This window comes from Haliotis rufescens, unplaced genomic scaffold (genome assembly GCF_023055435.1).
Source record: "Haliotis rufescens isolate VD_foot unplaced genomic scaffold, xgHalRufe1.0.p SCAF_16, whole genome shotgun sequence".
Classification (NCBI taxonomy): domain Eukaryota; kingdom Metazoa; phylum Mollusca; class Gastropoda; order Lepetellida; family Haliotidae; genus Haliotis; species Haliotis rufescens.
The window spans coordinates 11,791,698-11,811,096 of record NW_025963846.1 but is presented as its reverse complement, the minus strand read 5'-3'; the positions used below and the strand labels follow the sequence as shown (position 1 = coordinate 11,811,096).

The 19,399-nt window shown below is 42.1% G+C and overlaps 1 protein-coding gene across 1 annotated transcript in view; it reads left to right on the top strand.

Moving 5' to 3' along the window:
* The window catches only part of LOC124135067 (reelin-like), a 123,035-nt gene that overhangs the window by 88,143 nt on the left and 15,493 nt on the right, over nt 1–19,399 (top strand). Inside the window, exons 37-48 of the mRNA XM_048396870.1 lie at nt 1,354–1,471; nt 2,471–2,691; nt 3,350–3,633; nt 4,235–4,388; nt 4,695–4,947; nt 5,807–5,948; nt 10,119–10,229; nt 10,777–10,945; nt 12,931–13,071; nt 14,521–14,698; nt 15,687–15,880; nt 17,626–18,171. Coding sequence (XP_048252827.1) covers nt 1,354–1,471; nt 2,471–2,691; nt 3,350–3,633; nt 4,235–4,388; nt 4,695–4,947; nt 5,807–5,948; nt 10,119–10,229; nt 10,777–10,945; nt 12,931–13,071; nt 14,521–14,698; nt 15,687–15,880; nt 17,626–18,171 — 2,511 coding nt within the window. The remainder of the gene's footprint in view (nt 1–1,353; nt 1,472–2,470; nt 2,692–3,349; nt 3,634–4,234; nt 4,389–4,694; nt 4,948–5,806; nt 5,949–10,118; nt 10,230–10,776; nt 10,946–12,930; nt 13,072–14,520; nt 14,699–15,686; nt 15,881–17,625; nt 18,172–19,399) is intronic.

The window sequence follows — 19,399 nt, the reverse complement described above, 5'->3', positions numbered from 1 at the left end:
CCATTGTCAGTAAGGTGATGGTAGCAGTAAAGATATACCATTGTCAGTAAGGTGATGGTAGCAGTAAAGATATACCATTGTCAGTAAGGTGATGGTAGCAGTAACGATATACCATTGTCAGTAAGGTGATGGTAGCAGTAAAGATATACCATTGTCAGTAAGGTGATGGTAGCAGTAAAGATATACCATTGTCAGTAAGGTGATGATAGCAGTAAACATATACCATTGTCAGTAAGGTGATGGTAGCAGTAAACATATACCATTGTCAGTAAGGTGATGGTAGCAGTAAAGATATACCATTGTCAGTAAGGTGATGGTAGCAGTATATATATACCATTGTCAGTAAGGTGATGCTAGCAGTAAACATATACCATTGACAGTAAGGTGATGCTAGCAGTAAAGATATACCATTGTCAGTAAGGTGATGGTAGCAGTAACGATATACCATTGTCAGTAAGGTGATGGTAGCAGTATAAATATACCATTGTCAGTAAGGTGATGCTAGCAGTAAACATATACCATTGACAGTAAGGTGATGCTAGCAGTAAACATATATTCCATTGACAGTAAGGTGATGGTAGCAGTAAACATATACCATTGTCAGTAAGGTGATGGTAGCAGTAAACATATACCATTGTCAGTAAGGTGATGGTAGCAGTATATATATATACCATTGTCAGTAAGGTGATGCTAGCAGTAAACATATACCATTGACAGTAAGGTGATGGTAGCAGTAAACATATACCATTGTCAGTAAGGTGATGATAGCAGTAAACATATACCATTGTCAGTAAGGTGATGGTAGCAGTAAACATATACCATTGTCAGTAAGGTGAAGATAGGAGTAAAAGATATACCATTGTCATAAAATGATGATACTAGTAAAAGATACCATTGTCAATAAGCTGATGACAGAAGACGGTAGGAAAGTAGGACATGCCCGATTGGCCGGACCCGTGGATCTGCTTGTGCAGTCTTGTCAGTCATCTCTCATTACAGCTCTACACCAGTAGGTGTTCGTCATTTGGGTCACATGTACTACAATTATTTCCCAATAATGTACTCTGTACAAAACACGTTACAACAGTGCCACTTGAGCTGCATATATCTGTAGATTTACTCATACACCTTGGCCCTGGGCTTGTGGGTCTTGAATGTTAAGTGTAAAAAGTGTTACCTCTATGGGTCCCTGAGGTTAGCTGCTATAGTATTTGACATAGTGACCACTTAAATCAAGACCCCTTGACTTCCTACTTAGTTTGGAAGACTATGTATGAACTAAATACTGTACATATGTACTTACATTGATTTATGATTGACTATTCCCATGGTTGATATGTTGAATCTCCCCAGGACAGATACATCAACATCGGGTGACTCCGCCCTTGTGTTCCGGAGGTCGACTGGGGGAGAGTTATCTGCTGTTACCCGTGACCTTGACGTTGGACCTATGTCAGTTCTACAGTTTGATGTAAGTAACGTTCATTTTGTGCATTATTGCTTACTTCTAGAGGTAATTTTGCAATAGTGTAATACTGTTGCAAATGTTCTACCACTATTGTGATACTATTGCAAAAGCTCTACCACTACCATAATACTTTTGCAAAAGTTTTACCACTATTGTCATACTGTTGCAAAAGGGTTACCACTATTGCAATACTGTTGCAAATGTTTTACCACTATAGTAATACTGTTGCAAAAGGGTTACCACTATAGTAATACTGTTGCAAAAGGGTTACCACTATAGTAATACTGTTGTAAAAGGGTTACCACTATTGTAATACTGTTGCAAAAGGGTTACCACTATAGTAATACCGTTGCAAAAGGGTTACCACTATAGTAATACTGTTGAAAAGGGGTTACCACTATTGTAATACTGTTGCAAATGTTTTAACACTATTGTAATACTGTTGCAAAAGGGTTACCACTATTGTAATACTGTTGCAAATGTTTTAACACTATTGTAATACTGTTGCAAATGTTTTACCACTATTGTAATACTGTTGCAAAAGGGTTACCACTATTGTAATACTCTGCAAAAGGGTTACCAGTATTGTAATACTCTGCAAAAGGGTTACCAGTATTGTAATACTCTTGCAAAAGGGTTACCACTATTGTAATACTGTTGCAAAGAATTGCAATTATTTGAATGTATGTTTCCATGGTACAGATTTCCTGGCATTATTTGACATTATGTAAAACCATACTATAAATTATATTTCAGTTATATCATGACTAGTCAAATTGTGGTGATGCCTACAAGCATGGGTTGATGTTGACAAACCTTGACACAGAATCACAGTGATTTGTGGTGCCTTGGACCCATGCCCACTCGCAGTAATGAAACATGTTTTTTTTCTCCAAAATACTGAATCACCTAGAGGTGGGTTTGCGTTATGCTTGGGTGCGCACTACACTCAAGAAAATGTGGTAGTGTGTTGCAGTGACAGTGTGTTCTGTGTGTCTCCAGATTAATGTCGGCTGTGGTTCTGAGGCCACCAACAAGTACCCAGTCAGGCTGCAGTACTCTGCCGATCGAGGCAAAACGTGGGCCCCTGTTGTACCCAACTGTGCCGAGGTGTCAAGTGTCCGATGTTTCGACAGCACATTACCACAGACGGTTTACTATGGCGGTACATCACCAAACTGGCGGCGAATTGTGGTGCCGCTCGATAACCTTCTTGTGTGTGGGTAAGTGTAGTAGCTTCCATTTGAAATGCTAGTCATAAGAGTGAGTGAGTGAGCTGGATTTAACGTCGCTTTGAACAGTATTTGAGTTATATCACGGCGTGTCAGGTTAGTGTGGGAGGAAAGCCTGACGTGATGCAGGTCTCAGATGTTTACAACTTAATGCTGAAAAACATAGAAATAAAAGTGGGAGAACCAGGATTCAAACTAGCCATAGTAGGTTTCGTGCGTGCCTTTTGTCATAAGGGCCAACTAATATGAATCATGACTAAGTTTTTGTTTGTTGTTAAACGCTGCACACAGCAATATTCCAGCTATATGACGGTGGTCAATCCAGTGATTGACATCATGAGCATCTATCCACGCAAGTGGGATCGATATGGATCAACCAACTCAGCGAGCCTGGCCACCCGATCCTGTTAGTTGCCTCTTACGACAAGCATAGTCGCCTCTTACAGTTAGTATGGGTTGCTGAAGACCTATTCTATCCCGGATCTTCTAAGTGTGGCCAGACTGGTTGATAGCAACGGAACATGGAGAACTTCACTATAAATATTATCAAGAATTGCGATACATCTAGGTGTTGACGTAGACATATCGTGACTCCCCTACTGTAATGCAATCTGTGTGGAACTGATGTGTATATATGACCATGTTTCAGGGCAATGAGATTCCGCTGGTACCAGGGGGCAGTGCCCGAATACGACTTTGCGCCCGAGTGGGCGATAGACAACGTTTACATCGGCATGGCCTGCATCGACCACTGTAACGGGCATGGGTTCTGCGTGAACGGCATGGTGTGCATGTGTGACGAGGGCTACTCGGGGGAGAGGTGTGTGGTGGACGGACACAAACCCACGTATCTGAAGGAGGACTTCAACCCGCCCAGTGTCTTCTCCCTGCTGCCCCTGAGAGGGGACGTGTCTCAGTCCACTGTCCTGGATGGTAGGCATCATATTTCTACCCTGAATTTGCAAGTAATTTATTCAGAGCCAGCTATACTTCTTCTCCAATGGTGTTTGGTATATGCCCCAACAATGTACTCCAACCATTATACAGTACTGCTGCTCTTGCTGCTAGTACTCTGGACATTGAATGGAAGGTGGAAAGTGCCGTTTGCCTGAATGGTTTATTTTATACACCTATGCTATTTATGGGACCCAAATACTTGACTGTGAACATTGTATAAAGTTAAATGAAATTATTTTGGGGATCTGATGTATGGAACCAATGAGCTGACGAATCTAGAAACATAATTGGGCGAACCAGGATTCGAACACACAATCATCGGTTTCTGGCGTATCCAAGGGGTGCAACTCTGCATAGTGAATTATGGCACCTTAAATGACTTGGCCACCCATTTCCCCTTAATGGATTAAAGGCAGTGGCAGTACTATATGTTTACTGGTATAGCATGATTATTCTGGAAACATAAGATGTCTGCACAAAACGCTGACTTCAAGTTATGAGATTTTGTAACGTGATGTTGTGGAGTAAATGCAACAACTCACTTTGTGAGAGTGTAACTGTTTGTGTCCACCTCTAGCCAGCCAACAACTGGACAGGGAGAGGTGGTCAGCGTGGAGCGGAGGCAGACCCTCAGACCAGTGTGGGAGTCTCTTCACAGAACCCAGTCTGCACTATGGTAACACCGGTGACAGGGTGCTTGTTACCACGGAGATGGATCTCTCCCGAGTTAGGTCAGTACACTGTTATTGTTGGATTGTAACTATGGTAACACTGGCAACCTGTTGCTTGTTACTACGGAGATGGATCTCTCCCGAGTTAGGTCAGTACACTGGGATTGTTGGATTGTAACTATGGTAACACTGGCAACCTGTTGCTTGTTACTACGGAGATGGATCTCTCCCGAGTTAGGTCAGTACACTGGGATTGTTGGATTGTAACTATGGTAACACTGGCGACCTGTTGCTTGTTACTGTGGTGGTCCATCACAGAGAGAAATGGAGGTTGATCATGAACATCTGTTTGTCTGTGTTTCCTAGCACCATGCAGTTCTACCTGAAGCTGGGCTGCTACCAAGGGGTCCAGCCCACCTTACCAGTCTTCCTCCAGTATTCCGTCAACGGCGGCATCAACTGGGTCACCATCGAACAGTTTGACTTCAACGACCAAAGCAACAGTCCACAGTATGTTGCCCTACCCCTTCCCAACACAGCACGCTCCAACTCCACCTTGCTGCGATGGTGGCAGCCATCACTAGATGGGACATATGCTGAAGATTGGGCCATTGACCAGGTAACATGATTTACAGACTGCTCTTTAACCCTTGTCCAGGATCACCATGAAGATTTCAGGTTAGAGCTGATCTTCAGCAACCCATGCTTGTCGAGGGACGACTAACAGGATTGGGTGTTGGTTGATGCATGTCATCAAATCACAATTTGCGTAGATTGATGCTCATGATATCAATCACTGGATTGTCTGGTCCAGAGTCAAATTATTTACAGAATGCCGTCATATAACTGTCATATTGCTGAGTGTGGCGTTAAATAACAAACAACAAACCTCATCCAGGATGATTGGTGAAACATCTTAATCATTCTGATTCTAGACTCATGTAATGAATACACATGTACAAGGTAGATGTAAAGTTGTTGAATATCTGTCATTATGATCAGGAAGGAGAATTTTTCCCTGCTGTTGGTCTACATTGTATAACACTTCTCCTGGTGTAGGTCTACATTGTATAACACTTCTCCTGGTGTAGGTCTACATTGTATAACACTTCTCCTGGTGTAGGTCTACATTGTATAACACTTCTCCCAGCTGATGGTCTACATTGTATAACACTTCTCCTGGTGTAGGTCTACATTGTATAACACTTCTCCTGGTGTAGGTCTACATTGTATAACACTTCTCCTGGTGTAGGTCTACATTGTATAACACTTCATCTGGTTGTAGGTATACATTGTATAACACTTTTCCTGGTGTAGGTCTACATTGTATAACACTTCTTCTGGTGTAGGTCTACATTGTATAACACTTCTCCAAGCTATAGGTCTACATTGTATAACACTTTTCCTGGTATAGGTCTACATTGTATAACACTTCTCCTGGTGTAGGTCTACATTGTATAACACTTCTCCTGGTGTAGGTCTACATCGGTGGTGACATCTATGGGGAGGATGTTCTGCAGGATGAGCCTGGTGCCCCTCGGGACTCCACGTGGCTGATGTATCCTGGTGGGGATGTGGAGAAGGTGTGCGGCTCTTTGGCTGAAGCCATGCACTTCAATGGTGAGATATGACCATGACCGTTGAGACATGACCGTTGAGACTTGACCAGTGAGACATGGCTGGTGAGATATGACCCATGATACATGGCTGGTGAGACATGACCCATGATACATGGCTGGTGAGATGTGACCAATAATACATGGCTGGTGAGACATGACCAATAATACATGGCTGGTGAGACATGACCTATGATACATGGCTGGTGAGACATGACCTATGATACATGGCTGGTGATACATGACCCATGATACATGGTTAGTGATACATGACCCAAGATACATGGCTGGTGAGACATGACCAATGATACATGGCTGGTGAGACATGACCCATGATACATGGTTAGTGATACATGACCCATGATACATGGCTGGTGATACATGACCCATGATACATGGTTAGTGAGACATGACCTATGATACATGGCTGGTGAGACATGACCAATGATACATGGCTGGTGAGACATGACCAATAATACATGGCTGGTGAGACATGACCAATAATACATGGCTGGTGAGACATGACCTATGATACATGGCTGGTGAGACATGACCAATGATACATGGCTGGTGAGACATGACCTATGATACATGGCTGGTGAGACATGACCTATGATACATGGCTGGTGAGACATGACCAATGATACATGGCTGGTGAGACATGACCTATGATACATGACTGGTGAGACATGACCCATGATACATGGTTAGTGAGACATGACCTATGATACATGGCTGGTGAGACATGACCAATAATACATGGCTGGTGAGATGTGACCAATAATACATGGCTGGTGAGACATGACCAATGATACATGGCTGGTGAGACATGACCTATGATACATGACCAATGAGATGTGACCTATGATACATGGCTGGTGAGACATGACCAATAATACATGGCTGGTGAGACAAGACCTATGATACATGGCTGGTGAGACATGACCTATGATACATGGTTAGTGAGACATGACCCATGATACATGGCTGGTGAGACATGACCAATAATACATGGCTGGTGAGACATGACCAATAATACATGGCTGGTGAGACATGACCAATGATACATGGCTGGTGAGACATGACCTATGATACATGACTGGTGAGACATGACCCATGATACATGGTTAGTGAGACATGACCTATGATACATGGCTGGTGAGACATGACCCATGATACATGGCTGGTGAGATGTGACCAATAATACATGGCTGGTGAGACATGACCAATGATACATGGCTGGTGAGACATGACCTATGATACATGACCAATGAGATGTGACCTATGATACATGGCTGGTGAGACATGACCAATAATACATGGCTGGTGAGACAAGACCTATGATACATGGCTGGTGAGACATGACCTATGATACATGGTTAGTGAGACATGACCCATGATACATGGCTGGTGAGACATGACCAATAATACATGGCTGGTGAGACATGACCAATAATACATGGCTGGTGAGACATGACCAATGATACATGGCTGGTGAGACATGACCTATGATACATGACTGGTGAGACATGACCCATGATACATGGTTAGTGAGACATGACCTATGATACATGGCTGGTGAGACATGACCAATAATACATGGCTGGTGAGATGTGACCAATAATACATGGCTGGTGAGACATGACCAATGATACATGGCTGGTGAGACATGACCTATGATACATGACCAATGAGATGTGACCTATGATACATGGCTGGTGAGACATGACCAATAATACATGGCTGGTGAGACAAGACCTATGATACATGGCTGGTGAGACATGACCTATGATACATGGTTAGTGAGACATGACCAATGATACATGGCTGGTGAGACATGACCAATAATACATGACTGGTGAGACATGACCCATGATACATGACCCGCGAGATGTGACCCATGATACTTGACCCGTGAGATGTGACCTATGATACATGACCCATGAGACGTGACCTATGATACATGACCAGTGAGATGTGACCTATGATACATGACCCGTGAGATGTGACCTATGATACATGACCCATGAGATGTGACCCATGATACATGGCTGGTGAGATGTGACCTATGAGACCAGTTGGACATGACCAGTGAGATGTGACCTATGATACATGACCCGTGAGATGTGACCCATGATACATGACCCGTGAGATGTGACCCATGATACATGGCTGGTGAGATGTGACCTATGATACATGACCCGTGAGATGTGACCCATGATACATGACCCATGAGATGTGACCCATGATACATGGCTGGTGAGATGTGACCTATGAGACCAGTGGGACATGACCAGTGAGACACGACCAGTGGGACTTGAACATTGAGACATAACCTATGAGACATGACAGTTCAAATATAACTGGTTTCACTTGACCAGTGAGACATGACCAGTGAAACTTGACTATTGAGACATCGCCTGTGATACTTGCAGACACTACCAGGGAAAGGACTGGGAAAGGCACAAGATCTGCATAATTGAAGAATTGAACAAAACACTTAGACATTGTTATGAAAGTCATCAGATGTGTTCATATGAATGAGAACTAAACTTTCTTCATTCCAACAATTGCATGTTTGAGAATTTTGACAACACTAAATGCATAGGTAAGGATAAAGTGTGTCAAAAGGCTGATTTTAGAGGCGATATTAAACGTTATTTCTAATATTTGAACTTGAGCAAGTCTTAGACCCAAACTGATTTTCACAGGAGATGAATATAAAAACATTACAAATATATAGTAATAAATTCATCTTGGATCACAGACTTCGTACTTAGATTTTCATTTGAAGTTGTACGAAGTTGTCTCTTTCACTCATTTTCACCATATTTGTGCATTTGTTCATGTCCGAAATCCAAAACATGCAAGTGTTAGAAAGGAAAAAAGAGACAAGTTGTCAGTCATTTGACGTGTCTGATAATTTTCATATCAATATTTCCAAGTTTTCTGCAACTTATCATTTGACATTTCCACTGGGCCAAAGGTCCTTATCCTGCCTCCTCCTCTGACATAGAAGAGAGAGACAAAAGTATAACCTGTCTGTGGTCTTCTTTAATTATGTTACTCTCTTCAACATTTACATATAGCAGACCCGTGAAGATCCGGGGTAGAATGGGTCTTCAGCAACCCATGCTTGCCGTAAAAGATGACAATGCTGGTCAAAAGAGGCGACTAATGGGATCAGGTGGTCAGGCTCGCTGACTTGGTTGATGCATGTCATCGTATCCCAATTATGTGGATCAATGCTCATGATATCAATCACGGGATTGTATGGTCAAGACTCGAATATTTATAGATCGCCGTCATATAGCTGGAATATTGCTGAGTGCGACATTAAACAACAAACAAACAAAACAAACAAACAAACAAACAAACAAAACAAACAAACATAGCAGGCTAAATGTTCATGCTCTTATTCTGTTGATTTGTAGTACATATTTTTGATCAAATATATGTTAGGCATTTACTGTAAAACGTGAAATTAATGCGTCTCCAAAAGAATGCGACAGCTGGCCCCTAGCCAAAAATGAGACTCAATATGAATGCGACACCCCCTCCTCTCAAGCATCAGTGGATTTATATCTAAACAAAATGTCCTCTGTCCAGTTTACAGGAGAATCCTCACCTCAATCCAACCTTACATTAATCCAATCACACACCAAATAGCACCGCTTATTAGCGCTGAGTAGAGTACTTCAGCTAAAACAATACGTGCGTGCTGGCTCTTGTCGGCCTTTGATGCAGTCGCAAAGAGCAAAGACACCGTGTTGGGTGGCGTCTGTCTGTTGAACGCTTGTCTTGAACCCAGCAGTGACAATTCACAGGATGTAATTAGTGTTTGAATGACATTGTTTATACACTTGTTACAAGTGCTGCTCAATAAACATTGATGTGGAATACATAGTTGTTTGTTTTCAGCGTATCTCTAAGTTGGTATTTCTGCTATCCAAAATGTCTTATTGTTGATATAAATGCGATGTTTAATAATGTGAGCAAAGACCACTCTCATTAATTTAATTTAATTCATGCTCGCGTTAATTTCACGTTTTACAGTAGTTTGTATGCAAACATTTATTGAAAGAACACTATATTTGAAACGGTGAGTCAGGTTAGGAGCAGACATACACATGTTCAAGGATGACTCTGTATCGCTTTCCTGATTCTGTGTCAGGACTTGAGAACATGCGGTACGCCATCTCTGCCGACGTTGATGTCAGAGAGGGGAGCTTCGTGCAGTTTGATGTTGCCATGGGGTGTGAGCCAACGGAAGAGAACTGTTATCGTAAGTAGAATTGTTACACTTCATTAAATGTTGGCCTACAAAATGATTGAAAGGGGGCGGTCGGGTAGCCTAGAGGTTAAAGCATTCGTTCGTCATGCCGAAGACCCAGGTTCGATTCCTGACATGGGTACAATGTGTGAAGCCCATTTCTGGTGTCCTTCGCTGTAATATTGCTGGAATATTGCTAAAAGCGGCGTAAAGCCATACTCACTCACTCACTCACTCACTGATTGAACCCTTGCTTCATGCATGGGCTGTCAACCTGAAGGTTCAGACTTTGCAAGGCACCGTGCAGTGGCGGATCTAGAGGGGGGGTCCTTGGGGTGTCCACCCCTCCTTTTTCACATCTGATGACATTTTGTATGCACATTTCCTAATTATATGTTGATTTAGTTGTTAAAGTAAAATTATTAATAATAGTTTACATGTAGTGTTTGTCACTCACTCACTCACTCACTCACTCACTCACTCACTCACTCACTCACTCACTCACTCACTCACTCACTAATTTACTAATTTACTCACTCACTCACTCTGGCGTGTTCAGACATGGACCTGGAGTTCTCTCTGGACATGGGCAAGACGTGGAGTCTCCTGCAGCGAGCATGTGTTCCCTCCGACGTCGACTGCAGCTCCTACTTCATCAGCTCCCAGTACCAGTCGGACATGTACGCCGGCTGGAACAGAGTCACCATACCTCTGCCGTACTACACCAGGTACGTGTTAGTCTTACTTCACCAGGTACGTGTTAGTCTTACTACACCAGGTACGTGTTAGTCTTACTACACCAGGTATGTATAAGTCTTACTACACCAGATAGATGTTAGTCTTACTACGCCAGGTATGTGTTAGTCTTACTACACCAGATAGATGTTAGTCTTACTACACCAGGTACGTGTTAGTCTTACTACACCAGGTATGTATAAGTCTTACTACACCAGATAGATGTTAGTCTTACTACGCCAGGTATGTGTTAGTCTTACTACACCAGGTACGTGTTAGTCTTACTACACCAGACAGATGTTAGTCTTACTACGCCAGGTATGTGTTAGTCTTACTACACCAGGTATGTGTTAGTCTTACTACACCAGATAGATGTTAGTCTTACTACACCAGGTACATGTTAGCCTTACTACACCAGGTACGTGTTAGTCTTACTACACCAGGTACATGTCAGTCTTACTACACCAGATAGATGTTAGTCTTACTACACCAGGTACGTGTTAGTCTTACTTCACCAGGTACATGTTAGTCTTACTACACCAGGTACGTGTTAGTCTTACTACACCAGGTATGTATAAGTCTTACTACACCAGATAGATGTTAGTCTTACTACACCAGGTATGTGTTAGTCTTACTACACCAGGTACATGTCAGTCTTACTACACCAGGTATGTGTTAGTCTTACTACACCAGGTACATGTCAGTCTTACTACACCAGGTACATGTCAGTCTTACTACACCAGGTACGTGTTAGTCTTACTACACCAGGTACATGTTAGTCTTACTACACCAGGTACATGTCAGTCTTACTACACCAGGTACGTGTTAGTCTTACTACACCAGGTACGTGTTAGTCTTACTACACCAGGTACATGTCAGTCTTACTACACCAGGTACATGTCAGTCTTACTACACCAGGTACATGTCAGTCTTACTTCACCAGGTACATGTTAGTCTTACTACACCAGGTACGTGTTAGTCTTACTACACCAGGTATGTATAAGTCTTACTACACCAGGTACATGTCAGTCTTACTACACCAGGTATGTGTTAGTCTTACTACACCAGGTACATGTCAGTCTTACTACACCAGGTACATGTCAGTCTTACTTCACCAGGTACATGTTAGTCTTACTACACCAGGTACATGTCAGTCTTACTACACCAGGTACATGTCAGTCTTACTACACCAGGTATGTGTTAGTCTTACTACACCAGGTACATGTCAGTCTTACTACACCAGGTACATGTCAGTCTTACTACACCAGGTACGTGTTAGTCTTACTACACCAGGTACATGTCAGTCTTACTACACCAGGTACGTGTTAGTCTTACTACACCAGGTACATGTCAGTCTTACTACACCAGGTACGTGTTAGTCTTACTACACCAGGTACGTGTTAGTCTTACTACACCAGGTACATGTCAGTCTTACTACACCAGGTACGTGTTAGTCTTACTACACCAGGTACATGTCAGTCTTACTACACCAGGTACATGTCAGTCTTACTACACCAGGTATGTGTTAGTCTTACTACACCAGGTACATGTCAGTCTTACTACACCAGGTACATGTCAGTCTTACTACACCAGGTACGTGTTAGTCTTACTACACCAGGTACATGTCAGTCTTACTACACCAGGTACGTGTTAGTCTTACTACACCAGGTACATGTCAGTCTTACTACACCAGGTACGTGTTAGTCTTACTACACCAGGTACGTGTTAGTCTTACTACACCAGGTACATGTCAGTCTTACTACACCAGGTACGTGTTAGTCTTACTACACCAGGTACATGTCAGTCTTACTACACCAGGTACGTGTTAGTCTTACTACACCAGGTACATGTCAGTCTTACTACACCAGGTACGTGTTAGTCTTACTACACCAGGTACGTGTACGTGTACGTGTACGTGTTAGTCTCCTTGTTCATACAGCAGAAACATTTAAACGGTTTATAAAAATATATTTTCCAGGTCTAAATCAACACGATTTCGATGGCAGCAGCCAAGGGGTTTCATTCCAAGTCAGTCCTGGGCGCTGGCCCACTTGTACATTGGTGGGGAGTGCAGGTCCATGTGTAGCGGTCACGGTCGGTGCTTTGAAGGCAGCTGTGTGTAAGTATAGTCAGTCTTGAACTCTGTATATCAGTGTTTCCCTGTTTAATGCCACTCTTAGCAATATTCCAGCTATGTGACAGTGGTCATTAAAAAATAAAATCTGGACCAGACAATCCAGTGAGTGACATCATGAGCAATTGGGATACAATTGCAAACATCAACCAAGTCAGCGACCCCGACCACCTTCTTCTGTTTGTCGACACTTATGACAAGCATGGGTTGCTGAAGACCAGTTCTAACCCGAATCTTCACGGGGGCTAAATTGGTGGGGAGTGTATGTTCTTATGAAGGGGTCCGTGGTTAAAGCATAAAGGGATATCTGTATGGGTATGAGAGGTCTCTCCAGGATATATAGCTCTGTACCACTCCGTCCACCCAGAGAGCGGAAAGTTACGGGTTTGATCCCCAGCCACGTCATACCAAAAGTTAAAAGATGATACTTGTTGTTACCCTGTCTGGCGCTCGGTATTAAGAGGGTAAAACAAGGACTGGTCGGCTCGGGTCAGTATACTGTATAAATCGGCATCAGTCCGGACTAGTACAAGCAGCCACACACACACACGTGATGCACATCGCTATATAAGTGCAATAATCTTGGACGTGTCGTTAAACCCTATTTCACCATCACATAGCTCTGTAATGTCATCTGTATAGGAGGATGTACACGATTCACAGCTAGTCCCAGCAGTCCCACAGAACCACATTCTAGTATTCATGGGATAGAGGAGAGAGGCACAAAAAAAGCAGCAGCTGTGTGTAAATCAAACAGTTATCTCCTTCTCATAAGTCTGAGGCAAAAAAATCTTGATGATCTCCCAAGTCATTCCACAGTCATTCTCTCTGAGGAATCCAATGAAAGATGGAACTACTTTTCCAACAGATCACTAAAAGTATCCTCAATGATAACTTGATATTTCTAGCCTTAAAATAAAAACTTATATTACATGCTTCCTTATATTTGGTGCAGGGTCTCGAATGGCCAGGAATTCTTAGCTGTTGCAGCTTGTTATGCAGAGTTGCTTCCCTTATCAGTGTCAGGATTTGAATATCGTGGTTCTGAAACCTGGATTTGACCAAACTATTGATATGTACTTAGTCAGCATCATTCATACCCATGGTTGTGTTTGTGACTTCAGTTATAAACTTTACAATTTTCAAAAATCTTGGTGGTAAGAAAGCTCAAACCAAACTCAAGCCAAAATGAACAGAAATTACTGTTCAGAACTATGGTAAACTAAATATGCTTACTCAATATTTGAATCAGGTGGTAAGTAGTATTTTGTAGAGAATGGCACCAAAATTAGTACTAAACAGACATTGTAATGGATCTGAATTTCTATTAAATTTATCGGATCCTGGACAAGAATTGGCCTTGGTTAGGTAAGTAGAACATTCAGTAAGCCATATATTGTTCCCTGAAAGCCATGCCTTGGTTCCTACCCACAGTTGTGATGAGGGATGGACTGACGCAGATTGCCGAACTCCGATCACTCCCCTCCCTGGTGGACTGGTGGACGACTTCACTGTTGCAGCAGACGACACTAACTGGGTTAAACTGGTTGGAGGGGAAGTGGCACGTCCTTGTAAGACTCTAGCCAATGGGAAGGCTCTTCACTTCACTGGGGTGAGTTGCGTGAGATACCAGTTATTATATCCATTTTCAGTCATGAAATAATTTGGAAGAATTTGTTCTTTTGATCATTATAGTTTATTTTGTAATTGGCTGAGATATGCAGTAAATACATTTTTCTGTCATTATTCGAACAGAAAGAGTCTTATAACACAACAATGTGACAGCTATTGCTCTGCTGTGAGATGCTACTTCTTGCTAAGATGTTTACAACAGTTTCCTGCAATTCCTAGAGTTTGTTTTAAATTAAGTTACAGATATAGAGAAATCCTGTTAATCCAGACAGGTCCATTCTCATTAAAATTGTCAAGATTGACAAATTTCTGTATTTATGAATCAATGGTAGATGTTCCTATAAGGGTAACACTATTTTTCAGGGCATTATCATTTGCAGAAGCCCGAGGCCTTCCATTAACTGAAAAGACCGAGGGCTTCTGCAAATGATAATGCCCTGAAAAATAGCGTTACCCTTATTATAGCTCAAAAGGATGGAATTTGTTATCAAATAAAAAGAAACAACAATATCGGTTTTGAAACATTTACTGCAATTAACGCAAATGTCACTGACCCACTTTTACAAATATGGAAACGTCATAAAACAAACCAGACAACGTCACTATTGAACGTGACGTCACCTATCCCTAACCTATGACGTTGCCTAACAACGGGCGTGATAATGGCCGGTCGTCAAGCAATATGAGGGCATTATCAAGTTACAGTGGCCCGCTTATTTTTTATAACATGCTGGCGGTTTAATGATAATTCAATCTATTTTAGCTATAACAACAATTATTGCTGCTACAGAAGGCTTCAGAACGGATGAGGGCCAATCTAATAGGGTTTCACTTAAATATCTGAATTTTACAAGATGGACAGCTTATGCTCTATACACGTTTTATAGTTTATAGTTTATAGTTTATAGTGATGGTTAAGTGTACAACACATCTTCAGGATGTTAAAGTAAACTATCTCCTTCTTTCAGAGTTGCAGCCGAGCTCTCATCACTCGTGACCTTGACCTCTCTGATGCAAAATTCATCCAGTTCTACTTCCTGTTTGGCTGTAACTCTCTGCCTGTGAACCGTGACCAGAGCGTTCTGGTCGACTTCTCTGCTGACGGTGGCATTAGCTGGATCCCAGTCACGGAGCTATACTACAACCTGTACAGACAACCAACGTAAGTAGCAGGGGACAAACACAGTGTCTCTCGCACATGTCTGATGTCACACTTTCGTAAAGACAAATGCCTCTGTTAAAGATGAACATTGATGCCTCTGTGGCGCTGAAGGTACCGCACTGGTACTACAGATACCTACCCCAGGTACATTTCTGTTTACAGAAAAATACCCCAGCTAAAATCAAAATACAGAAAGGTAACCCCTGTAAGGTGCCAAAATCTACCCCCCTTCAGAGTATACCCGGGTATACTTTGAAGGGGGGGTGTATACTTTCAGACTTTACACCGGTACCCCAAACGGTGGACGAATCTATATTCATCAACCCGAAACCGAAACGTGTTCATATCATAGCTCTAATTTGCCTGATGACGAGTCTATGCTGGATTATGTGGAATATTAGAGTAATGTACATACTTCAATATGTTTGCTCGTTTTTATATAGCACACTGGAATGCATGTCATACAACAGTATGACAGTCCCGATCAATTTATGGAAAGGAAATACTGAGAGAAACACATACTGCCATGTTGAATTTTACCCTGGTTTGGCATCCAGGACATGTCGTGTAAGCGTTCAAGGAAACCGGTTTAGTACATTGCGCAATACGACCGAATGGACTCATCCTAGGATGCCTTTCTGTATTCTGATATTGGCAAGGGTACATTTCTGTATCCACAAATGTGTCCTGGGGAACATATCACATACCTGTGCCGACAGCAACCCCTTCAGCATCTGTGGCAGATGGACACATCTTCTAGTGGCACTACAAATTTGATATGCATAGTTGTTGTAGTGTTTACAATAGTATTGATGTCATTTCATAGGTCGCAGGTCATAGGTCTATGTGCGATCGTGTCATACGTCCTCAATATTGCTGTAAGAATATGATGTCATAATATGACGTCATACACGAGATGGGTGGCCGCCATGTTGTAACGCCAAAGCACTGTACCAAAAGAACACCGAGAAAAAGAGTGTTACAGGCAACACAGATGTCTTTATTCCATATCAACAGTACAGTCTTGAAATCTTGAAATTGACACCTTCTCCGCATACTAATCAGTGAACTGTTGTTGGTTAAATTATTTTATTGCCTTTGAACTTCCTTTATGCCAGTCAACAGAGTAAACATATAAACTATGTGTTGTTTTTAGGAAAAAACACTGTTATTGTTTTTATGGAAGTGCTCTACTCAGCGCTAATAAGCAGTGCTATTTGCTGTTTAATTGGATTAAGGTAAGGATAGTATCATTCCACTGGGGGTGGGAGGGGGAGTCACATTTTTTAAATGGGGTCAGAAGTTGTATTAATTTGGAGACCCATTAATTTCCAGATTTACAGTAACTGAAATACTGTTCAATGCAGCATTTTACCCAACTCACTCACTCATTCACTGATGCCCACACATATCTGGAATCACTTGTGATGAAAGCTTTTCTGCTATGCTGTTTTTATTTGAATGGTAGCCATATTGGAAAAGCTATTTAGGGCCACTAGTCAGCCATTTATCATCAAAATGTACTGTAATGCTCAGAAATTCTCTTACATTCTGACTGAGAAAGCTGAGCTTTGGCAAGTATGTTTTTCCTCAGTTTGACCAGTCAGATTTGAGTATTTTCCAAATCCATGGTAGAATGATGCTTTGAATTCATCAAGTTGACCAGTACCTGTAGTCAGCATCTCTAAGGAATCCCATTTTAGATGTACTGTGGTACTTATGTTGTTTGACCTCATCTTGTACAGATTCATCAGCGTTCGCCTCCCCCCTGGGTCAAAGAAGCCGGGCGTGAGAGTCAGATGGTGGCAGCCCCAGCATGGTGGCCATATGCTGGGAGACTGGGTCATTGACAGCATCCGCATCAACGGCCAGGAAGACAACCCCACCATCCTCCACATCAACACCACAGACATCCTCGACCCCAAAAACTTCCCAACTACAGATAACCTTGAACTTGAAGATTTTTGTGGGTCGGATGATGTTGTGGTAGGGAGGACAAAGGATGGCGAAGCGTCAACACTGACCAGTCGAGAAGTGAAGCTGGTCAATGGTGCCATGCTACAGTTCTATATAAATGTTGGATGTGGTGTTTTGAGCAATGCATCTACACCCCCAGTCGAACTTAAATATTCCACAGATCATGGAATGACTTGGGATTTCCTTAATCCTCAGTGTCTACCAAATGACCCCCAATGTCGCAGCGGAGCGCAGATGCCTACCATGTTCTATGGAGATCCTTCAGCACAGTGGCAGAGGGTGGTGATCCCTCTCAACGGATTGCCCGTTTCCAAGTACGTCTCTATAACTGGTCCAGGTTCATGGCATACATTGGATACAAAAGTTATTTACTTAAGGTGTTTTCATCTGAATCTAAATCTGTTGATAATATCAATAGTCTAGCATTGTATTGATATAGTATGTATCAACTATTGATATTCCAACTTTTGATAAATGTCGTATATCATCATCTGGCCTCACTCCAGTGACCTCTTCATCCTTCATTGTGACCATCCAGTCCCTGTTTTAGTTGCTCTCACAACATCATTTCTAGGGGCCTAATCTCCCTATACTGATGTTCCTAAAGGGTTACTGGGGAAAATAGTAGCATCAGATTATTCAGCTGGGGGTAGTCAAATGTTTTAAGGCCTGAAAACTTCAATGTCCAGGTCAATGCAGTTCAATCTCATTAAAATCAGATCTTAGTTCTTGCTATCGCTGAACAAAGATCTGAGGACATCCCATTACGGGTCACGTCAGAACGACCTTTCATCTGACCAATCAAATCGTCGCTTACCAGATCATGAAAGTGACAGTTGGAATGTGTTTTCTCATCATGCAACTTTGAAAACGTTAACACGGGGTATTCAGAACGACAGTTATGGTCCGTACGACTGATTCTGTCAAAATTATTGTCTATCTCTCGCTTCTGTGGTTCAAACATTTGAATGGAAGAGGTGTTGCACAGTACATTGGAAGTACCGGTACTGTCATACAATCTCAACCATATATTAGACATTCCGGAATGTTCATTTGTTCAGTTTTCAAAATTTTAATCGAGAACTATGCCAACATATTTTTCAAGCATAGTCTGAAATGGAAGTCGCCAGGTTGAAACGAGTACTGTAAAGCTCGAGAAAGCTGCTTTCTAACTGGCTGATGTTTGTCATTTCAGTGGTTGGTCAAAGTTCGCGAAAGGTCGTTCTGACATGACCCATAATGGGATGTCCTCAGATCTTTGTTCAGAGGCAGCGAGAACTTAGATCTGATTTTAATGAGATTGAATGCAGTTAAAATAAGACTATAGATATTTCCAAATAAGCTGGGATTGAAGGAAGTTAACTGAAAAAGGAGAGTCTCATGACACTGCTGAATAATGACAGTTTGCATGCAACATGTTTTAGGGATACAGTGAAATCCTGTTTATCTGGACATTGCTGTTCTCAGTGAAATCGTCTGATTAACAATATTTTGGATTATCATATTGGATCTTTTGTTGTAAAGAATCATGGATGGTAATGA